Below are 24,994 nucleotides of genomic sequence, written 5' to 3' on the forward strand. Positions count from 1 at the left end.
AATAGCCTTATCCTAAAATGGAGATTAAATGACAAATAGAGGAAATAGAATATTCTGAGTTATCATGAACACCTGTGGCTTGCTCTTAATGTTGACATCTTCCTAAGGGTCCCAGTAGAGAATCATTTTACTCTATACATGAGACAGAAACTTACTTCTTATTTTCCTTGAGGAAACATATATTTACTTCCAGAACTGAGATCTTTTAGAGCTAAACCACATGTGTACGTGGTTCCATTCATTATTTGTGGGGGAAAAAAATTCTATACTCTTTAAGTTACCTAAGAAAAATCTAGAAAAATCTGAGACTTGAAAAACAAACAAACAAACAGATCCAGAACAAAAGAGAGCTTCTGTTCTGACTGGAAGCATTTCCTGTCCTGGCTGTTTCATGGAACATGCTAAAAAGAGTTTTTAAAACTGCCTCATGTGGTTTGTCACCTCCAGCCTGACATGAGCAAGGCGATTATAAAGGGACCCACATATGCTGGTCTCTCTTCTCTGCACATGACACAGATAGAAAGCTCTGAGCAAGAGAGGGAAGGCACACTGTCACTTGTCTTCCTCCTCTGAAGAAGCTGGGACACATTCTGCTCAGCCAACATGTTCCCAGAGGAATGCGGTCTAACTTCCACTTTTCACACAGTAAGAAGCAACACTGTAGACCTGCTGGGAGGGTGACGGCAGCCTGAGAGGAATTTGGAGAAGTGTTTTCACTCCAGTGTTTTCATGTGACCTGACTCGCATTCTCAATTTAGTTACATCTTGACCTGGAAAATGCAGCCAAGCTTTGCCTCTCTTCCTTTGACTTACCTTGATTCATGATGTGGGTACCTTTCCCTCCCGTTCTCCCATCCCCCCTGCAGCCTCTTCCCCCTTTCCCTTGCAACCTACGAACAGAGCCTCTCTAGATGTCTTCACGTGCATTTACTCTATTTTCCTCAGTAGGGGTTTTACTTCCAAGGAGATAAACTGTGTTTGGGTCCCTGAAATGCGTAAAAGGAAGAGCCACTGTAAAGTAGTCTAAGCGGTTCCCCACTCCTTTTGCCAAATCTGACTGTTCATATACCTGGCAGCTTCTTTAAGAACCCTCTGGTAGTAAAGGAATTAATATTCTCCACTTATTCCTGGATTTTATCCCCCACTCCTCCATTAAATGACTGGTTTTTATGCGTGAAATAAGAGACAAGCCTTGGGTGACCTGTTTTTTTTTTTTTTTCCCCTCCCCCCTCCCTCTGTTTTCCTTGCGGTAAAATTGTGCTGAAGAAAGAGGGCACTAGTGTACAGCCCAGATCGCATCCTTGCACCGTCTGGATTAGAGCTGAGGCGTCTGCGAACCGCGCGTGGCCGCGGTGCTCTGGCCCGGGGACCACAGCGCTGTCTACCCGGACTCAGGTACGTCTCAAGTCCGGATTCTTCAAGCAGACCCAGGTGAGCAGACACCTCGCGGCGGGCAAACCCACCCACTATGGCAGAAAAAAGTCCCAATCTATGGGATTTTTCTTCTCGTCCCAGAGGCATCCTCGATTATTTATTTCTTCTAGTCCTGCCTCCCCGGGAAGCCTCGGAACCCATGGATGCCTGGGCTGTCTTTCTTCTTTTGCCTGCCTCACCTTCTGTGTGTATGCTTTCTCCCTGCCTGTTCCCTTAGCTCCTTTCTCGTCCGACTCTCACCTTGAAAAAGGGAGCCGGAGAGGGACGAGAGATAAAGAGAGCCAACTTCAGCCCCGCAGGCGGCTGAGATTTGGCGCCTCTGTCCCCGAAGCGGTAGGGTTTGAATATACCTTCAGGAGCACTAGCTGCGAGGCGAAGAGAATGAGGATGGAGGGGTGTAGGGGAAGCGAGGAGGGATGTGTGTGTGTGTGTGTGTGTGTGTGTGTGTGTGTGTGTGTGTGTGTGAAGAACGCAGGGAGCGGGGTCGAAAGAGAGAAGTCGAGGGTTGGCAGAGGTGGGGGTGGGGGTTAAAGAATTGCAACTCGCTGGTCAGCAACCGGCTCTGCGGGAGATTGTCTCGGCAGCTTGACCAAGCACTGTCCAGGGTTCTGAAGGCTGCAGGGCTCAGCTGCCGCCGCGGGAACAACCCGGAAGCTCCCCTCTGTTCCCTTTCTAGCAACTATGCAAAGCCAAAGGTCCTGATGTAGGGAAGTGCAGGGACCCCTCCATTCCCTCCCTCCCTCCCTCATAGGTCGCAGGAAACTAGTTACCCGACCGGTACCCTTCTCCTCCTCCCCCAAAGTCTACAGTAAGATGACTTCTGGGGGATGGGGGCGATGTACCAAAATCCGACATGTGGAGACTTTACCAGGCGTTGCCTTAGTAACTAATATGGATTTCCTCAAGCTGGCAAATTTATATTTACTATTTGGGTAGTATGTTAGGGTCTCTTCAGCCCCTCAAAGTTAAAGTAGAAGGTGCACTCCTGGTTCGAGTTTATTTGGAAGTAGCGCTTCCACCTTCATAATGAAAGAGTTTCCAAATTTCTTCTGGGGAAAAAAGTTGATCTTTTCAAACCTGGAAAGTTCTCTAAGGTCGGAAGCCCTAGCTCCTCCTTCTCCCGCTTCCCTCCTCCCCCTGGAGTCTTTAAGCCTGGGGTATTTGGGGACCTGGAAGAGACCTGAAGGTGCAGGAGAGGGCGGGTCGGCGGGGCTCTGCGCCTCCCAGGACGCGGGACGGAGGAGAACACTGGGGGCAGAACGACCACCTTCCTCCTTGACCAGAGCTGTCTCTCAAGCTGTCCCCATAATATCTCAAGCCGATATTATGATGTCCTTCCAGCCCCTATCATGGAATGGGCCGGGCAATTAATAAACCAGCACTGACCATAGAGCTTTGACACAGGTCCTGTGATAAGGGAGCTTTGATTTTCTTCCTCTTTTGTCTGCAGCGTCCAGCTCACTACAGCCACCACGACTTCCATTGCACCCTTGGTCAGTTTACCTTGATGCACCAGTGAAGAAAGGGGACTCGGATTCCTCTAGAGACGCCGCCAAGGCGTACAGGTGGTCGTGGAGGACCAGGAGGAGGAGGCGGAGGGGAAGGAGGAGGGGGTCCAGACGCCGAAGTCTTCGGACGATTGGTATTGGCAGGCTGGACCGAGCGGCGAGAGGCAGGCGTCGGGTCCACCCTGTGAGCGCGCAGAACCGGCTGGTTGGACCAGCGTGGGCACGCGGTTGGCGGGCTGGACGGCGTCTTCAGCACAATGGTCCGGTTCCTCTTGGTTTTCTTCCCAACTATCTTTTTGGAGATGACCCTACTCCCCAGAGGTCCCGGCAGGAAAGTGCTGCTGGCGGGAGCCTCATCTCAGCGCTCCGTGGCCAGAATGGACGGAGATGTCATCATCGGGGCCCTCTTCTCAGTCCACCACCAGCCTCCGGCCGAGAAGGTGCCCGAGAGGAAGTGTGGGGAGATTAGGGAGCAGTACGGCATCCAAAGGGTGGAGGCCATGTTCCACACTTTGGATAAGATCAACGCGGACCCGGTCCTCCTGCCCAACATCACTCTGGGCAGTGAGATCCGGGATTCCTGCTGGCACTCCTCCGTGGCTCTGGAGCAGAGCATTGAGTTCATCAGGGACTCTCTGATTTCCATTCGAGATGACAGGGACGGGCTCAACCGCTGCCTGCCGGACGGTCAGACCCTCCCCCCAGGCAGGACTAAGAAGCCCATTGCGGGCGTGATCGGCCCCGGCTCCAGCTCCGTCGCCATTCAAGTACAGAACCTGCTGCAGCTCTTTGACATCCCCCAGATCGCGTACTCTGCCACCAGCATCGATCTGAGTGACAAAACTCTATACAAATACTTCCTGAGGGTGGTCCCTTCTGACACTTTGCAGGCAAGGGCGATGCTTGACATAGTCAAGCGGTACAATTGGACCTATGTCTCCGCAGTCCACACGGAAGGTAGGCATTGCATTTGGGGAAGAAAAGTACCAGGAAAACCAGGGAATTGCACAGATGTGAGCTTGGGTTCATAGTGTTATTCCTGTTTATTTCTAGCGCCGTAGGACAGACTCTACCCTTTTCAATACATGTCCAGCCAAGCATCGCCTAGTTCTCATTCTCCTATAATAATAGTGCAGGAAAACTGTCCCTTGGTGTTTCTGGGGGTAGTAGGAAGCAAAAAGACACCAAACTCTCCATGAATAGTGCCAAATTGCAGTTTCTGGATTTACGTATTTGCTTTTCCTTGTATTCAGAGTTTATTTGCCCCTTTATACTACCCTTAAATGACTGGCTGTGGTTTTCCATGCTTAATAGATTAATCCAATGTAAGAGATTAGAAAAACAGAAAAAAAAAACTGCTGTTGCCTTAAATTGGACTTGAAAGCTTTATCTTGTCTTAAGCAGCTAAGGTGCTTCTTGGTCCTGGTGTGCCCCTCCTTCTCACACATTTAAAACTTACCTGTGAATGTTAGATTAATGAAGTCATCTTCCTCAATATACTGGATACCTATTTTAAATTCTAGGGTGCCTTATAGGTACAAAGGAAAAATGAATAATTTAAAGAGTATATTATTTTTTCCTACTTAATAGGAAATTTTTTCCTACTTAAAATGGTCCATATGTCTTCACTCCCCCCAAGGATTATCTTGTTTTATGAGCAATAGCACTAATGACCTCTTGGATTTGAATTTTGGTTTCTATTTTTTTTTTTCCTAACACAATGACTTTGCTTGTTAGAATTGAGACAAATTATAAATTACTAACAAAATGATACTAGATATCAGGTTTAAAATAGCTTTTAAAAGTGAAATAGATTTTACCTGAGACTAAAAGCTTTGATGTATACAATCTTACAGACATGAATTCTTAAATAATTTCTTATATATAACTTTTCTTTACTCTTCTCATCTTACCCTATACTGGTTGTTGGATAAAATGAGACTGTTGAGTCATTTACTTTTAACTCCCCCAGGTTTATAGAGAAATTGAGACCCAGGTTACAAATCAATGTCCAGGACAACTCACGTGTATATGCTGGCATATGGAAGAGAATCTTGAGGTTATTGCTGCATTCGTATTTCTTAATATCAGATTATTGATATAAAGGCCATAGGTATGACTTCATGTTCTTTTAACAAGGTACATAATATTCAGTCACTGGTGTGAAGTCTGATATAGAAATTTAGAAGCATTCTTACTGGAGTGGTGATATGGTTATATCAATGAAAACTGATACTTTAAAGGGAACAGAGTTTTTAGGAAAAACAAAAATTATGTAGAACTATACATTATAATTTAAGACTTTAATTTTGGGGAAAAAGTGTTCCTGTTGCAATATTATGACTTCTCATAACTGACTCCTGTTTCTGAATCTGGATTTTTCTTCATGAACTTGTGTATTTCTTTTTCAGCAAAATCTTATATTACTTTTAAGACACAGATTTAAATTCAGATGTGAACTCATTACATTTTTTGCTTAGTGTTAGTTTACTGCATTTTGTTGTTTAATATTGTTTCCTCCAGTGCTTAGATGGAACATCTTTAAAGCACGAGTTCAAAATGTGTTAATTATCAGCATTAGAGAGATCTAACAGGGAATGGCAAAATGTAGATTGAATGTGATTTATTTAATTATTTAACAGCTCTTCCTCAAATGAGCTAGATAATTGATTATAGATGTTAGAAGTGTAAACTCCTTCTTCAAGAAGATGTAATACTTTATCATTTTTACAAGGTAGTTTTATTTTCTGTATTTTATTATGTTGTTTTATTTGGGGGGGTAGACAGGAGTGGAGAAAAGACCCCCCCCCCTTCCACTCTTCAATATGTTTTCCAGTTGCATCATTTTGCTAAAGTAATTGTTTATAGTGGGTTGTTTTCTGACTACTAGAGTTATCTTTTTGGAAAATTAATTGGACTTGTGTTTGCCAATTTTGTTGAGGAAAGGCTGATATTAAAATTCCACCCTTGTGTTAGTTTGGATCACTTTGTTTCCTCTCTGCCCTCTGATTTGTGTTGTGTGGTAGGGCTAATGTCCCCATAGCATTAGAATAATTGATTCCAGACTGGACTGTGTTCAAAGAACAGCATCAGAGCTAACTTTGGTGTCCATTTTATTACCAAGAAATAATGGTATTCACCTGGGCTTTAATATATGATATTTTATTTCTTCTCAAAGAGAATTTATTAGATATAGTATCTGTGGAAGCTAAATTGCTTTTATTTTCTTCTGTAAAGAAATATAACAGCGTCCTTTGTATAAGCTTCAACTGAAAATGTATTTTTTTCTGAGGCTCTGCCCTCCTGCTTCTCAGGGACCCATAGTGTACTGGCCTGCAGGCACTTTCTTGCATCATTTAGTAATTTTCCTGTCTTCAGACTGATGGGGTCACCTCCTGGTGACAGTTCCCTGTCAAAAAGCAGCTAAGACCACATATCTGTGCTGTCTTTGCCATCTGGGCACATTTCAGGAGGAAAGCTAGTTTGTCTGGATATTAGCAATTTGGAGTTTAGAAATTCTGGCACCTCCAGTGACCTTCACCTCTCCTTTCTAAATGAGCCATTCTCTAGTCAATTTATCATCACAGTTTGTTTTATTAGAAGTTAGCCTAGTATAGTTAACATCAAAAGTATTAGATGACTAGTTAGTGTACTTTCATTTGTATGGTTACTATTGATTGATTTTAAAACCATAGATGAAGCATCCTATTCTTTCAAAAGTTTTATATCCCTCCTTTATTTTACTTTATATAAAAGTTAAGCTTGGAGATGTTTTCTGCTTTTGTTTTTGTTTTATTTAGGTAGAATTCAGCCATTACATTCTTTTACATACTTTCAGTCTTCCTCCATGTCATTTGTGCCACACTTATCCTCTATTCATGACAACTGTCAGTTTAGCTGATGTAAAAGGAGGATCAGTTCACATGAAGTTACCTGCAAAGGGCTCTCCAGAAATCTTTTCAGGATTAGTTCCTGAGAGGCATATTGAAATAGGATCAAAGGAGGGCACTGAAGCAATAGAGCCTTGTCCACAAAGAAAAATGGAGTGTACTTTGGAGCAAGCTGCTCACCTGGAATGTGTGTCTTTAAATATGCTAATCATAGAGTACAAAAATAGCCTACTTCTGTGAAGAATATCTCGGCCAAGGACATTGTATCTTGCCCTTCTGATAAAATGCAGATTCCCCACCCAAAACCAAATTTATCACTTCAGAAAATTTTAGAAAACAATACTTAAAAATAATCCTAGTGGATTAAATTCAAAGCTTGTATGAGTCCAATGAACAATATTCTTTGAGTCCAATAAACAGTATTCTAATAAAGAATATTAGCTTCAGAAAGTTATTTTTTTGAATTGAATACATTTCATTTCTCCTACTATTCTGTCTCATAGTGTCAGGGGAGTACTGGCATGGTAAGCGATTTAGTGATGCTGCTGTGCCCTTTCGCTTACAGTTATGTTTTTACTGTGGTGCAATTTTTGGACATTTGCTTACACTTAATATAAGATGTGCCTTTTTTGGCTTCTTTTCAAAATCTGATCTTTTTAGAAGCTTTCCTCTATTTGATATAAAACACTCTAAAATTCTAATGGCATCAGAGAAAAAAAATCCTCATAAATCATAAGAACATCAGTTAACTGTTACTTTAGCTAATGCAACGACCTACAAGAATTTTATTTTTACTAAGTATCGTATTTCCTATCTATACACCAGCAACTTTCTTTATACCTTTCTTATCTTGATTCCAACCTATTTCACTATTAAGTCACCTTAATAAATGTTCTATTTTATCACAAAATAAGGAATACAATGTCTTAAAAAGTTATTTAGGCTGACCAACTAAAGAGTCTTGAAACACCATTATTACATCTTTGCCAAAAAGTGGTTCCCATATGCCCTAAGTTTCCTAGTTGTGATTGGGATTTCTAATGAGAGTTGAAGAATATTTGACTTAAATTCATAGGCAGAGTTTCACCCATTAGTCAGTTTTTCTATTTAGTGACTTTATTCCCTGAAATTTCTGTCAACTACTGGGAATTATCCAAACAATTCAAATTTCTCTTCCATGACATATTTGGTGTTAATGAACTCTCTCTCTTTTATGCCATAGCTCACCAGTTCCTTTACCTATACATTTAAATTTTAGTTCCATTACTAACAGAGATAACTCAAATAGTTCTTAGATAAGTTATAATCCAAAAGTCATTTAAAAAATATGTGCTGCTTCTAGGCCACATCTCCTTTCTTTTATGTTTGAACAATTTTTAATAATATTATTATTATTCTAAGAGTAAGACTTTATTTTTGTTTCCTTTAAATGTAAAATTTTTAGCTTAAATCTTCCTTACCAATAAGTTCTGGAATTTTTTAAAAATTTAATTCATCTTAGCACGCCAGCTTTGTGTCCTCATGATTTGACTATATATGTTGAAACTGAGTAAGAGAGAGTTAAATGTAAATCCCTGTAGCCCTTCACCAGCAAACTACTGCTCTTGGTGGTCACTCCGTCTGTTATGAATTCCCTTGACAGTAAGTTTTTTCATTACATGCCATACCACTTTATAAGATAAATAAATGGCTTAAAAGTAGGAAAATCATCACAGCACATTTACAATTTGAATAAAAAATTTACTATACCAAAAACTGTTTATAAGAAATTTGAATACTTGGTTTCAGTTACTGAGTTCTTTACACTCTAGAAAGGGATTATGGTTTGAGCACATGTAAAATGAGTATAAGCAAAGTATTACTATAGACATTTAGAAATATGAATTTATATGTGTTTAGGGAACACTGAGAGAAAATACTGGTAAGTGGAACTAGCTAAAAAAAAAGCTGGAGAAAAGAAAATTTTGATTAGTTTTTTAATATGGCATTTGTAAAAGGTAAAAGCAGTAGGAAGAATGTCCCCATTGGGGATAAAATAAGCAGATCTGCTTGGCTGGAGTGGAGATTGTGGGTCAGGAACTAATTAATAATAAAGGTAGCAACTCAAATGTGGGTCCTTTTATTCTGTGATTCCATGAGTCTTTATCAATATGAAGGACAAATAATGGAGAATCTTGAAGCCTGAGACAAAGAGTTTTCATTTAAAGAAAGAAATATCAAAGCATACCAAAATAATTTGGTATGATTCAAAGGTAGTTTAAAAAAAATGAATTCTTTCTGAAATCTGTAGGGATGATGCATTGGACGTGGAAGAAAACCAGCCATGAAAGGTTACGTTTGTAGAATTCTAGATACTAGGCTGTTAAAAATAATTGGGAAGAATAAAAATACTTCAAAGGAATACTTTATAGGAGGATTTGATGTACCAAAGCATTAGAGACAAAGAGTCAGAGATACCTTCAGTTTTGCAATTCTGAAGGACCAGGAGAATTTTGGTGTAACTAACAGGCTTTCCAGATGGCTCAGTGGTAAAGAATCCACCTGTCAATTCAGGAGCCACGGCTTCAACCCCTGAGTTGGAAAGATCCCCTGAAGAAGGAAATGGCAACCCACTGTAGTATTCTTTCTGGGAAATTCCATGGACAGAGGAGCCTGACAGACTATAGTCTGTAGAGTTGCAAAAGCGTTGGAAGCAACTGAGCGACTAAACACCAACAACAATAGGCCTCTAATAAGTAGGTTTCAAAACCATGTTTCTTTATGTTTAAAGACATGGATTTAGATTTTAAGAGTTCAGCTTGATGTGAACTTTGGCTAAGAGCACATACATTACTAGTGAAGTGGGTATCTGTACAAAAGAAAAGTCAGGGACATTCATAAGTTACCCTATTTGTGATTTTAATAAAGTGTTCATGTCCAAGTAAACCTTGTGTACCCAGAGCCTTGGTTACCTGACTGACTAACCTGAGTACTTGAGAGCTGATTTCTTTAAACTACAACTTTTTACGTTTTAAACCTGTTACAAGACGGTCTTTGAAAATTGTATTAAAAGCTCCCTGACATCTTTTAAAGAGCATGCTGGGCTTAATAGCAACTTTTCTTGAGTATCTAAGTAATCATTCTGAATCCCAACTGTTACATGTGTTGGGGTAGTGTGATAATATTAAAGCCTTTTGAAAAACATAAAAGCCACATTCTTATAGAAAATGGCCCTCAGTTCAGTTCAGTCTCTCAGTCCTGTCTGACTCTTTGCGACCCTATGAATCGCAGCACGCCAGGCCTCCCTGTCCATCACCAACTCCCGGAGTTCACTCAAACTCACGTCCATCGAGTCAGTGATGCCATCCAGCCATCTCATCCTCTGTCGTCCCCTTCTGCTCCTGCCCCCAGTCCCTCCCAGCATCAGAGTCTTTTCCAATGAGTCAACACTTCCCATGAGGTGGCCAAAGTACTGGAGTTTCAGCTTTAGTATCATTCCTTCCAAGGAACACTCAGGACTGATCTCCTTTAGGATGGACTGGTTGGATCTGCTTGCAGGCCAAGGGACTCTCAAGAGTCTTCTCCAACACCACAGTTCAAAAGCATCAATTCTTCAGTGCTCAGCTTTCTTCACAGTCCAACTCTCACATCCATACATGACCACAGGAAAAACCATAGCTCTGACTAGATGGACCTTTGTTGGCAAAGTAATGTCTCTGCTTTTCAATATGCTATCCAGTTTGGTCATAACTTTCCTTCCAAGGAGTAAATGTCTTTTAATTTCATGGCTGCAATCACCATCTGCAGTGATTTTGGAGCCCAGAAAAATAAAGTCTGACACTGTTTCCACTGTTTCCCCATCCATTTCCCATGAAGTGATGGGACCAGATGCCATGATCTTCGTTTTCTGAATGCTGAGCTTTAAGCCAACTTTTTCACTCTCCTCTTTCACTTTCATCAAGAGGCTTTTTAGTTCCTCTTCACTTTCTGCCATAAGGGTGGTGTCATCTGCATATCTGAGGTTATTGATATTTCTCCCGGCAATCTTGATTCCAGCTTGTGCTTCTTCCAGCCCAGCGTTTCTCATGATGTACTCTGCATAGAAGTTAAATAAGCAGGGTGGCAATATACAGCCTTGATGTACTCCTTTTCCTATTTGGAAGCAGTCTGTTGTTCCATGTCCAGTTCTAACTGTTGCTTCCTGACCTGCATATAGGTTTCTCAAGAGGCAGGTCAGGTGGTCTAGTATTCCCATCTCTTTCAGAATTTCCCATGGTTTATTGTGATCCACACAGTCAAAGGCTTTGGCATAGTCAATAAAGCAGAAATAGATGTTTTTCTGGAACTCTCTTGCTTTTTCAATGATCCAGATGGTGTTTGCAATTTGATCTGTGGTTCTTCTCCCTTTCTAAAACCAGCTTGAACATCTGGAAGGTCACGGTTCACGTATTGCTGAAGCCTAGCTTGGAGAATTTTGAGCATTACGTTACTAGCGTGTGAGATGAGTGCAATTGTGCAGTAGTTTGAACATTCTTTGGCATTGCCTTCCTTTGGGATTGGAATGAAAACTGACCTTTTCCAGTCCTGTAGCCACTGTTGAGTTTTCCAAATTTGCTGGCATATTGAGTGCAGCACTTTTACAGCATCATCTTTCAGGATTTATAATAGCTCAACTGGAATTCCATCACCTCCATAGTGATGCTTTCTAAGGCCCACTTCACTTCACATTCCAGGATGTCTGGCTCTAGGTGAGTGATCACACCATTGTGATTATCTTGGTCATGAAGATCTTTTTTGTACAGTATGGATGTGAGAGTTGGACTGTGAAGAAGGCTGAGTGCTGAAGAATTGATGCTTTTGAACTGTGGTGTTGGAGAAGACTCTTGAGAGTCCCTTGGACTGCAAGGAGATCCAACCAGTCCATTCTGAAGGAGATCAGCCCTGGGATTTCTTTGGAAGGAATGATGCTAAAGCTGAAACTCCAGTACTTTGGCCACCTCATGTGAAGAGTTGACTCATTGGAAAAGACTCTGATGCTGGGAGGGATTGGGGGCAGGAGCAGAAGGGGACGACAGAGGATGAGATGGCTGGATGGCATCACTGACTCAATGGACATGAGTCTCTGTGAACTCTGGGAGTTGTGATGGACAGGGAGGCCTGGTGTGCTATGATTCATGGGGTCACAAAGAGTCGGACACGACTGAGCGACTGATCTGATCTGATCTGATCTGTGTATTATAGCCACCTCTTCTTAATATCTTCTGCTTCTGTTAGGTCCCTACCATTTCTGTCCTTTATTGAGCCCATCTTTGCATGAAGTGTTCCCTTGGTATCTCTAATTTTCTTGAAGAGATCTCTAGTCTTTCTCATTCTGTTGTTTTCCTCTATTTCTTGGCACTGATTGCTGAGGAAGGCTTTCTGATCTCTCCTTGTTATTCTTTGGAACTCTGCATTCAGATGCTTATATCTTTCCTTTTCTCCTTTGCTTTTCACTTCTCTTCTTTTCACAGCTATTTGTAAGGCCTCCTCAGACAGCCATTTTGCTTTTTTGCATTTTGTTTGCCATGGGGATGGTCTTGATCTCTGTCTCCTGTACAATGTCACAACCTTAGTCTATAGTTCATCAGGTACTCTATCTATCAGATCTAGTCCCTTAAATCTATTTCTCACTTCCACTTTATAATCATAAGGGATTTGATTTAGGTCATACCTGAATGATCTAGTGGTTTTCCCTACTTTTTTCAGTTTCAGTCTTAATTTGGCAATAAGGAGTTCGTTATCTGAACCACAGTCAGCTCCCGGTCTTGTTTTTACTGACTGTGTAAAGCTTCTCCATCTTTGGCTGCAAAGAATATAATCAATCTGATTTCAGTGTTGACCATCTGGTGATGTCCATGTGTAGAGTCTTGTCTTGTGTTGTTGGAAGAGGGTGTTTGCTATGACCAGTGCTTTCTCTTGGTAAAACTCTATCAGCCTTTGCCTTGCTTCATTCCGTACTCCAAGGCCAAATTTGCCTGTTACTCCAGGTGTTTCTTGACTTCCTACTTTTGCATTCCAGTCCCCTATAATGAAAAGGACATCTTTTTTTTTTTGGGGGGGGGGTGGTGTTAGTTCTGAAAGATCTTGTAGGTCCTCATAGAACCATTCAACTTCAGCTTCTTCAGCATTACTTGTTAGGGCATACGCTTGCATTACTGTGATATTGAATGGTTTGCCTTGGAAACGAACAGAGATCATTCTGTCGTTTTTGAGATTGCATTTAAGTACTGCATTTTGGACTCTTTTGTTGACCATGATGGCTACTCCATTTCTTCTGAGGGATTCCTGCCCGCAATAGTAGATATAATGGTCATCTAAGTTAAATTCACCCTTTCCAGTCCATTTTAGTTCGCTGATTCGTAGAATGTTGACGTTCACTCTTGCCTTCTCCTGTTTGACTACTTTCAATTTGCCTTGATTCATGGACCTAACATTCCAGGTTCCTATGCAATATTGCTCTTTATAGCATCGGACCTTGCTTCTATCACCAGTCACATCCACAGCTGGGTATTGTTTTTGCTTTGGCTCCATCCCTTCATTCTTTCTGGAGTTATTTCTCCACCTCTCTCCAGTAGCATATTGGCACCTACCGACCTGGGGAGTTCCTCTTTCAGTATCCTACCATTTTGCCTTTTCATACTGTTCATGGGGTTCTCAAGGCAAGAATACTGAAGTAGTTTTCCATTCCCTTCTCCAGTGGACCACATTCTGTCAGACCTCTCCACCATGACCTGCCCGTCTTGGGTGGCCCCACAGGGCATGGCTTAGTTTCATTGAGTTAGACCAGGCTGTGGTCCGTGTGATTAGATTGACTATTTTTCTGTGAGTATGGTTTCAGTGTGTCTGCCCTCTGATGCCCTCTCGCAACACTTACCATCTTACTTGGGTTTCTCTTACCTTGGACGTGGGGTTGCTCCCGAAAATGGCCCTAGGTTGCCATATTTTGAGTTCCTGTCTTTGTCATTTTCTCTATATTGACTAGACTTATTAAGCCATTTTCTAAGTTATTTTATCAGTGTTTAGTTAACAGGCACTATGTACAAAGGACTAAGGTGAAATCCAAAGATGAAAAAAGGAGGCATTTTTATTATTTTGAGAAAGCTTGAACTCTTCTTGATTTTTCTGCCAAACCATCTATCACCCTGTGAGTCTGTTTGCTTTGGAACAAATTTTATAAGTAGCTGGCAGGCATAGGGTAGATGGTGATAGAGACTTCTATTTTGTGTTTCTATTATGTGGCTTGGCAGTTGCCAGTCCTCTTCAAGCACTAAAATTTTTTCTCCTAGTGATCTATGGAGCTAATATACAATGGCAATTTTTATGGACTTTTAATAACTTTCTGGGCAGTGGCTAGAGTGGCGTCATTATAAAGAGATTTGTCAGAAACCATATTTTCATCATGCCATGTAAGACCACAGTGGGCTAGGGGCATAACCAAGGAGACAATAGTTTAGTAAGCACCTACAACCATTGAAAAAACCAACTCATAGTGCGTGCCGTTTTGATATTAGATTGGAAGCAACATCTCAGTAGGAGAGTGTTGTCAGTTTTCAGAGAAGCTGTAGTTGAAAATTAGAGTCAGGCTGAGACATAAAGTCTTGTCAAAATGATGTAGCTGTCTTATCCATTAAAGAGCTATCATTAGATTTTAAACTGATGTGGAAATATTTATGTATTTTATGTGTGCAAGTTCTACTTATTTTTCATGCTTAATTGCCTTCTATAAATGTCTACAACATTTTAAAAGACAATTTTCATGAAAAATTATAATTTTAATTTTCTTAAGTCTCATGGGAAGATTTACTTTCTTAAATTTAAGACGTTGGGGTTCAAATATGGCAGTAATGTTTTTATGAAGGATACTGGTGCAAGCAGATATCCTTGGTGATCAGATATCTTCATTTATCAATTTAGGATCATCTACTTTAATTACTTCATGGCCAACGAATTGAAGATTCAAGGCAGTTATCTAAATGATTCAGATAAAAGTCTTAATTGGCAGTTGAAATGCAAGACAATTTGGGGGAGCATTGTTTTGTTTGCTAAGCAACTCTATTTGCTTTCTAATGAACATATGACCTTTTATTCATTGATAAATTCATTTGTCTATTACATGTCAGACATTGGTCTTGGTGCTTGGAACATATAAATTAAAATAATAATAGTTATTTTTATGATTATTTCATTATTGTTACTATTGTCCCTAAGGGTCCCATAGTCTGTGGAAGAAACAGAAATATATAGGTGGTTAAAGGCTTATGGGTTCCAGAAAGTACATTTAAACACTTAGAAAATAAATGGATAAAAGACTATGAAAATAGTATACATTCATCTCAATTTTATGTATAAAATGGGAATGATAATCACTACCATGTCATTTGCCTCACAGCAGTGTTTCAGAGAACAAGGAGATGGTGTGTATAATGAGGCTTCATCTATTTTTCTTAAACTGCCATCAGTTAGCCCTTCTTAGCTGAAGAAAATTGAACAAGTACGTGAAATCAGTTAATAAGGTGAAGATTTTTGATCCTAAAACTTAGTAGCAAAAGATAAAAATCCAGTTTATGGTTAAGATAAATATTCAGTTTGTGCTATAGGTTTTAGGAACCTTTCTCATGCTGCAAATGAGAAAACAAAAGCCCCAAATGACCTTCCTAAGACCATAGGATTCATTAGTAACAAAGCTAGGATTAATTCAGCTTCATGTGAGATACTTTTGTAAGCCAAATATTGATTGATTTGTAATTTTTAAATCACATGAGCCACCCTCATGCATTCCTCTCTTTTGTTGAGGTTTATATCAGCCAATCCAGCTATGTTCTTCCCAACTTGGCTGCAGTCAATTAGCAGCTTCCAAGAGACTCTTCTGTCACTGGAAACTCATTCTCACTGCTGAGAGTCTTCCTTTCAATACTCCTGGGTGATCCCAGCATTCGCATGGGTGACCCATTGATACTTATCCTCATAGATCATTGATCTCAACTCTGTGTCCTTCACCTTCACTTCAGCGGCCCACTTACTCTGTCCAGCCTGGCACCTTGAGCTCACCAAGGACTCTTCTAGCTCTAAACTCTTAAACACCAAAAAGCTTTTGAACAATACAAGCCTCCTTAACTCCTCTTGTTTCCAGCTCACCTGCTCTCCACATTTCCCTGGAAAATCTGCATCAAACTGTTTTATTTGATCTGATTTCTTCTCTAGATCTGAACACTCTATTTCTATATTTGTGCTTGTTACCAGCTTGTAAAAGAGCTCCTTTTTCAGAGAAAATGAACTTCCAGCTTAAAGTGTCTACTCCACAAGAAACTCTGGCTGAGGGGATTATAAATGTGTCATTTTCCTCTCAGCCCTTTCAATGCAGAAAATAAAGCCCAGGAAGGAGGACTTTTTTTTTTTTTTTTTAAGAAAGAAGGAAATATTCCATCCCTCTGAGGGCTGTGGTCAAGAGTGGGAGATCACATTTGCTCAGACGGCTCTGCAGTGCCATCTCTATAGCAAGTAACCAGGGATGCTGAAGAGTGAAGAAGGATGAGAAGATTTAAAAAAGGATGAGTACAGGTGGATTTCAGGGGTCAGGGGTAGAACTGACACAAAGATTTCTTGGAATCAGCCACATTTAGAGAGCCATCAGGGTAAAAATGTTCACAAACAATCCCTTAGGTTTACTGTGCAGATGAAACGAGTCAGGGCTGTGTGTAGCTCAGATATGCTGTATATATCAGATCTTGTTCTCATAAGGCCATTCAAACCTTAAATAAGATGTCCTTAGTCCAGGAGATCCTGCATGAAGTAAATACAGGAATGTATTGGGGTAAGCATGTGCAAATAAAGAGAGAAGGGGGTATATCTTGGTAATTTGCTAACTTTGAGCAGCACATTCAGTTTTTCATTCTTTCCTTCATAACAATTGCATCCATAGCATGTGGCTCTAAGTGAAAGTCCTTTGGCTATTTGATTATTCTATAGTCATTCTATAATTGTTGCTGTATACAATGAAGCAGTTTCCTCTGTTCTCTGTGGTGCTCTAACACATTATATAATTTGTACATTATGAAGGGAAGAACAAAAAGATCAGTAGACAAATTGCCAACAGTATGTTCAAGAGAAGAAACTGTTTACAGTAGCATTTAACAAGTGATTTGAGGATATCAAGACAGTGAAAACAAATTATGATAAATAATATCACTTTTTATGGGATAAATATGTATATAATACTATTTTACTTTTTGGTCAATAGATATGATTCTGTAGGTTAAAAAAAAAGACATTTTCAAATCTCTCTCTTAATTAAGTAAATGTTAGTGAGCATCTTCTCTGGACAAGGCCCTCTGCTATAGTCACTGATGCCCAGAGATAGATAAACTATAGATAATCCCTCTGTCAGGAAGTTCACCATATAATGATTACCATTCAGTACAACCATAGGAGTAGACATGAATTAGAGACATAACAGGCAGAAGTGTGACTAGCTTTTTAGCTTTAGGGAGATTAGGATTTAGTGACTGATTGGCTATGAGGGTTAAGGAGGATGTCTAGAATGACTCTCAGGTTTCCATTTACAGATTAGGAAAACAAGAGTTTTGGACTGGTTCAGTAGGAGGTAACTGCTGTTGCTAAGTCACTTCAGTTGTGTCTGACTCTGTGCGACCCCATAGATGGCAGCCCACCAGGCTCCCCCGTCCCTGGGATTCTCCAGGCAAGAACACTGGAGTGGGTTGCCATTTCCTTCTCCAATGAGGCAACTATGGGACAATAAAGTTGAGAGACCTCATAGGCCGAATATCTGAAAAGGGAAGTAGATTTGAGATTTGTCATCAAATTGCTGTGGTTAATACCACAGAAGTAGATGAAATTGCCAACAGAGAGGATATAGAGTGAAAAGAGAAGAGAGCTAAGGGCAGAACTTTAAGAAAGGTTAAAATTAAGAAGAGGATCCAGAAAGGGGATGGAGAAGGGACAGTCAGAAAACTAGAAGGAGAAAGAGGAAGAACCAGGAAAGAGTCAGACATCCCAGAAGGCAAGGTAGGAGAAAGTTTCAAGAGAACAGTGACAAATATCACCGAGCTGACAAGGAAGGAAGGGTTATACAAATGATTCTCCATACGAGTAGCCTCCATTTCTTCCTTGTATCTGCCTGTCAAGAATCTCTTAGTTTCTAAACCCAGTGGAAGAGCAGAGGCCAGGAGGAAATGGAGATGGCAGGTGTACAGCATTATTCCCAGAGACTGAGGAGGGAAAGTGAGAGACAGCATGGTACTTAGACAGAAATGCACTTCCAAGTGAAACAGTTTCTAGGTTGAGAAAGTTTTAAGCAATTTTAAGGGATGATGAGAAAGAGCGGTAGAAAGGGAAAATTTGAAGATAATTGATGAAGCAAAGTTGCTGAGGAAGCAAGACGAAATTGTGGTTGGGCCACACTTGAATGGGAGAAGACTTTCCTCTTGGTGGTGGTACTGTTATGTTTGGGAAAGGAGAGCAAAGAAGGGGTAACCTTTGTTTTCTCAATTATTCAGGGAGGCAGATAGAAAGGGATAGGGAATATGTCAAACACAAGTAGAGTAAATTTTTAGAGAACCCACCTGTTACTGGGAACTATGAACTTCTAGTAGAGTCAATTCAGGCTGTTCTGATATTCTTTCCAGTAGTGTATAGACCTCAGATACAAGGAAGGAGTCTCAGTTTTCATAGCAGTTCATTATCTTGGCCACCTGCTGGCCCAATATCCAAACACCAGAATATTTCTCTAGTTAATTACATAGGATACTAGGTGCTTACCAGAGATCATAGCCTAGAATTACACTTTACCCAACTCCTGTCACAGGCCAGATGAAGGAACTGTAAATTAAAAATATCATCTAAGAGATGATTATCAACCACTTTGTATATATTAGATTTCCAGAATACCAAATACTTAACTCTATTTACTCTTCCTAAAGAATAGCATTTTCTAAATTGCATTTTAATACTATCCTTTTTTGTTTCTTAATGGTCAGAACAAGAATTGGAAATGTAAATAATGTTTTGTAATTTTCACATTTTTTGCTGTTGAAGATATTATTATGTTGTTCAATGCCCCTTATATAAAACTCACTGTTAACAATTCATTTTAGAAATTAATATGATGAAATAACTTCTTTCGCTTCAAGAATTGACATGTTTCATCTTAAATCGTAATGAGGGTATTGCATTTTCCCTATTTCTTATTGCCTACCAGGAAGCTCAAACCTAAATTTGATGTTCAAGCACAGAAAATGTTTAGTTTGTATGTGTAGATATTAGCATCTTCCACCTTACTTCAGCAGCACTACTTTATAATTTTTATAATTTCAAAACCCCTCAAGTCTATTTTTAAGAGGAACGAGGGTATTAATACATACACATGTACATGAAAATCTTCCCTGGTGGCTCAGCGGTAAAGAGAGGATGCAGGAGACGCGTTTTTGATCCCTGGGTCAGGAAGATCCCTTGGAGGAGGGCATGGCAACCCACTCTAGTATTCTTGCCTGGAGAATCCCATGGACAGAGGAGCCTGGCAGGCTGTAGTCTCTAGGGTCACAAAGAGTTGGACATGACTGAAGCGACTGAGCATGCACACACATGTACATGAAAGGAACTCTAATGTAGATATAAATCCCTATTGAAGTAACCATATGTTAGGAAACAGTAATAGAGGCTGAGAGGTTTTCTTAACTGTAGAAGGTTGGGTGGTTATGTTACACTCACAGTTGAGTATACTAAAGATGGAAGAAAAGTTTCTTGTGTGTTCAGTGTGACAGAAGAATTTTTGAGCATTGATCATGTACCAGAGGAGAAAGATACTCCTTCAGATTAGTGAAAAATGCCTGGGCTCATGGGTCCTCTGCCCACTGCTGTCTTTTCCTTTTTTTCAGTGCATTCTGGGGTATGCTATGTGACTGTGCTGGGGTATTATGCCTGGTTTTGGTAGGGTGTATGTGTGGGTGAAACATTCTCTTTTCCATGATGAACACTGAGTAGGGATGCTGTGCCTCTGTGAATTTACAACAGCCTTTCCCCCTGTTATTCTTAGGAAAAGGTAAATATGTTTATAAAGTGACTGTTCAGTGACATATGGATAGTTAGCTTGCTTTTTACCCCTTTCCTAGCTTTTCCTGGTGTTCTCATGTGCCTGCCAGACCATAGTTCCTGGGGAACTAAGCTTGATGTAGGATGAGACATCAAAAAGACCCTATGTCTCTTAGGCCTGTTAGGAAAGACCATCATTTAATCACAGTATAGAGGGAGGGCCTATGCATTAATATATGGGAGGCATGACTTGCCTTTTGTTTTTGATTATATATGCTAGGTTTGAAACCATGAAAATGCAAATTTCATTTTTTCTTCTATGTACAAGCCAAAGAAGTGCTTAGTATGCAATATCCTTGATCTGTCATTTTAAAAGTAAAATTTTACTTGGACAGAAGCAACTTCTTAAAAATTGAAAAAAAATGGAATGGATGATTAATTTTTGAAGTGCTTATATTCTCCTTTTTAGTAGATTATTTTTAGGCTATTCTAGATGCAGAGGAATGCATTAGAGCCGTGCTTCTCAAACATTAGCTTGTATACGAATCATCTGGAAACTTGATAAATTGCAGATTCTGATTCAGTACCTGAGAGTCTGCATTTCTACTAGGCTCTCAGGTAATGTTGATACTGCTGGTCCATTTACCACAATGGAGGTAGAGCCTCTGGAAGCCCCTTCTGATAATATGTATCATATGGCAATGCACTGTGATGGTTTATGAATTATTTTCCTTCAGAATCATTTATACATGTCTCAAGGCAATACTCTATCTTCCTGAAATGGGCAAGAAAATGACTTTTAAAATGTGGTGCATATATAGAAAATTATGCTAAAGATATTCATTCACTTCTTACAATCAATGCTTTTTAAATATGCATTAACTAGCCTGAAGAATTGCTGAATGTGGCATTGAAGTTAATCAAATTTCTGGTTAAATGTAAGCAATCTCTTATTAGAATACCCTGCCCCAATAGATTATATCCCTTGATGAAAGGTACATTTTTAGAGTGTGGGTTCTTTGTTTTGTTGATTTCACTGACGAGTCTCCAGCAATTAAAACAGTGCCTCACACACAGAAGACATTCTATAAATATTTGTTTAATTGAATTAAGTGGGGAAGGTTGTTTCAGCCCCCTTTTCTGCCTGAAAGAGGTTTGATGATTTAAGAGCTTGCAGTTTCACTTCAGTTTTCATCACCCCCCATCAATGTAAATGGAATAAGACAGTAGACTAATTATTCTGTTTCTGAGGACCAGCAACCTTGAAAGCATTTGGTTGTTACCCAGTTCTTCATAAATAAGTTTTCTTTTTGTTTGGTTCTTTCTTATAATAGTGGAATAAAGCAAAGAACATATCCAATTAATTGTATGTTTCTTGGGTAAATTCTTAATTAATATCCATCTTCACCACTTTTCACTTTTCTAATTATTAAGGAAAAACCACTACATTTACTGTCAGTTAAAACTTAAAGTTGTTATATTTTTCTCATTTTCTTCCCTTTTATGAATAATAGTGTTCAGTACCAATATTCCCTGTAGTACCCACATGTAGTAGTGTACTGAGTGCGAGGACCAGGGTTTCGCTCACTTCCACTTCCCGTGACTCTGGATGAACCAATGCACCACCTTAAGTCTGTGGTTTCATCTATAAAGGATCAGGAATGCCTTTCTTCCAGGCCTCCTATGAGGTTCATATGAACTGATATGGAGTTATTTTGAACCTGTAAAATTTCATATAAATATAGCTAGTTGTGTTATACAATGAAAACTTGAAAGTGTTAGTCGCTCAGTCATGTCCAACTCTTTGCAACCCCATGGACTATAGCCCACCATGCTCCTCTGTCCGTGGAGCAAGAATTCTCCAGGCAAGAATACTGGAGTGGGTAGCCATTCCCTTCTCCAGGGAATCTTTCCAACCTAGGGATTGAACTTGGGTCTCCCACATTGCAGGCAGGTTCTTTACCATCTCAGCCACCAGGGAAGCCCATATGAGAAAATTAATTTTTTAAAATATATTTAATTATTTTAAAAAAGATTTCTTTATTTTACTTTTGGCTGTGCTGGGTCTTCGGTGCTTAACGTGGGCTTTTCTCTAGTTGTGAAGAGTGGGGACCACTCTCTGGTTGTGGTGCTTGGTCTCTTACTGTGGTGGCTTCTCTTGTGGAATACGGGCTCTTGGGATCATGGGCTTCAGTAGTTGCAGCACGTGGGCTCAGTAGTTGTGGCTCCCAGACTCCAGAGCACAGGCTCAATAGTGTGGTGCATGGCTTAGTTACTCCACGGCATGTGTGATCTTCCCAGAACAAGGATGGGACTTATGTCTCCTGCATTGGCAGGTAGACTCTTCACCATTGAGCCACCAGGGAAGCCCCCCTTAATTATTAACAACTATCTTCTGGCCTCTGCTTTTCCCCCAAAGTTGTAAGCAGTCACTTCTATTTACCATTTATTTAGAATGATATGAGTTTGTGTTGAAGGAAACATTTGTCTAAGTCCCCGATTTGAAAAATTAGGTGACTTAGCTGAGGTTGCACACAGAGAAAAGACTTTTACTGCAGCCCAGCTTTTGCTCTCTATAACCCCTGAAGCATCTCCACAACATTTACCTTCATATACTATTCCTACTTTCCAATCTTTTTCTTCTGTTACCTTGAAGGGCAAATGCCAGCTTTATATCAATGAGCCAATCAGTTAATTCACTTATTCAACAAATACTGATCCTGCTAATCATCTAGTAGTTTTCTAGGCATCAGAATTCAAAAATGAATCTAGATTGCAGAGGTTAATCAAGTTTGGTAACATCAACAAATACCCATAAGAAATTGTCAGCTATTTTATTTATAGTAAAAAGGTATTTATGAATATATATATTCTTATTATTCTACAGCAAAACAATAATGTCTATGTTTCCAGACTTTATGAATATTCTATACTTCCTGTAATTGCTTATGGTCCAGAAGGAGAGAGAGAAAAATAATTATTGCCACATTGATGGAGCATGGATGAGAAGAGGATGAGGAAAGGATGTGGAGTTGTGGAACAGCTGACCTGAAAAGTAGATGCAGATGTCAGAGTGCTGAGAGTGTCAGAGTTTTTGAACTTGTCCTCCATCTGCTAATTTAGCGAAAATAGTGTGGCCCCTTTTTGCAAGTCCCTATTCGTCACTTATAAGGACTTATTTTTAACTGTTCCTGCCCACTCATTTTTCTTGTCCTTTTCTCCTCCTTGAAGAATTTGTGCTAGACTGTGACACCTTTGCAAGGAATCCACCGTCTTGTTTGTCTGGCAAAACGTCATTAATCACACACTCTATTTACATTTTCTTAGCAATGTAAAGATTTTTACTGTGGAAAGAAATCATTACAACGCTTTGCAGCTAGAGTTGCGGCCTCTGTGGACATGTGGCCCGCCTCTCAGTGAAGCAAAAGGCATATTACAAGCTGGTTTCTCAGCTGTGAAATGCCACTACTTAGGTCACATGCTTCAGTTAAAAAAACTGCCAGGAGCAACGCCTTCTTCTTGGCAGAGAGGCGTGCCACCTGTCACCCAAAGCTGCTGTCCCCTCTGGCATCATGCACGGGTAACTTTGATTCACTTCTGCATATGCGAAGGTTGTGTTCTCTGCCTTTTGCAGTGTATTTCTCCATGGTATTTATTTAAGTAGGATTTACTCTGGTGCTCACTGGATTGGGGGTTATTGCTCATTCATACGGGGGCCAAGTCTTAATCTAGAAGAATAGCTGTAATCTTTGGGAATAGCACTTAATTGAAAATGTAAATTGTCTTACATGTGAAAGATGTCATTTGACAGGCATATTTCCACTCGACACCTAGCCTTGAAGCCACCCTTGGTGACACGACAAGATCCCACCTTATGCCACTCCTTAATAGCATACAAGAATTCTTGGAAATCGACCTTAGGGAACACATATTCTGGGTTCACTAGAGACTTTGTCCCATAACTTTCAAGGCAAACAAAGCAAGAAACATGCATTCATATTCTCACAAGCAGGTAAAACACTTTTTACAGAATGTACCTTATTCCAGATTTCCTCCAAATCTCTGGGAGTTCTGACAGGGTGTCAAGGACCAAGTAAGTACTGGATTAATACATGTTGAATGAATAACCAAGTGGTGGTCTGTTACAAGGTAATCGAATTGGCATTTTGGGCTGGCAGGGCTTCCCAGGTGGTGTAGTGGTAAGGAACCCACCTGGCAATGCAGGAGACATAAGAGATGCAGAATTAATCCCTGGGTCAGGAAGATCCCCTGGAGGAGAACACAGCAACCCACTCCATTATTCTTGCCTGCAGAATCCAATGGAAAGAAGAGCCTGGCAAGCTACAATTCACAGGTTGCAAAGAGTTGGACATGGTGATTTAGCACAGCACATGATGTTGGGAACCTTTGACTTCCTATTTCTCTAAGAATATATTAAAAGAAAACCAACAATGCCTTACCTTTATGAAGAGATAAAGATTCATTCTGCCATAATAATGCCATCCTGACACAAGCAACAAACTTAGTAGTTTACAACATGTTTTCCCTTGCATTTTTGAGTGGCTCAAGAAAAAAAAAACTATATTAAAATGCATATCTTCCAAGCTTTTTTTGAATATAATTCCCATTTTGTAGTATCTCTTTTTTTCCCCTCTGGGTTGAATTGTATCCCCCTCAAAAATCTTGAATCTTAATGCCCAGGACCTCAGAATGTGCCCTTAATTGGAGATAAGGTCTTTACAGAGATAATCAAGTTAAAGGGGATCATTAGGGTGGGCCCTCATCCAATATGATACATGTCCTCACAAAAAGAGGAAATTTGGATCAGCAGAGACATGCAAACAAGGATAATGCCATGTAAAGATGAAGATAGGGTTGGGATGATGCATTCACAAATTGAGGAATGTCAAAGAGTTCCAACTAGGAAAGAGGCATGGAATGGGTTCTCCTTCAGAAGGAACAAATCCTGTTGGTGTCTTGATATTGGACTTAGAATAACAGACTTCTGTTACATAAGCCACTTAGTTCATGCTTTGTTAACTCAGCCCTAAGTAACTAATACAGTTCTCAAATTATCATAAACCTGGCTTAGGACCTCCT

The 24,994-nt window shown here is 40.1% G+C and overlaps 1 protein-coding gene across 3 annotated transcripts in view; it reads left to right on the forward strand.

Annotated features, from left to right (window-relative positions):
* Nucleotides 1–1,272: 1,272 nt before the first annotated feature.
* GRM1 (glutamate metabotropic receptor 1) overlaps nucleotides 1,273–24,994 on the forward strand; it is a 428,462-nt gene continuing 404,740 nt past the window's right edge. For 2 of the 3 annotated variants that reach the window (XM_005211024.5, XM_059889816.1), the window contains exons 1-2: nucleotides 1,273–1,431; nucleotides 2,885–3,899. In XM_005211024.5, the coding sequence (XP_005211081.1) occupies nucleotides 3,200–3,899 (700 nt within the window). In that variant the 5' untranslated portion in view covers nucleotides 1,273–1,431; nucleotides 2,885–3,199. Of the gene's footprint in view, nucleotides 1,432–2,884; nucleotides 3,900–24,994 lie in introns of those variants that run through there. The other variant, NM_001206004.1, reaches the window with a different exon arrangement.

The sequence above is a fragment of the Bos taurus genome, chromosome 9 (genome assembly GCF_002263795.3).
Source record: "Bos taurus isolate L1 Dominette 01449 registration number 42190680 breed Hereford chromosome 9, ARS-UCD2.0, whole genome shotgun sequence".
In the NCBI taxonomy this organism is placed as follows: domain Eukaryota; kingdom Metazoa; phylum Chordata; class Mammalia; order Artiodactyla; family Bovidae; genus Bos; species Bos taurus.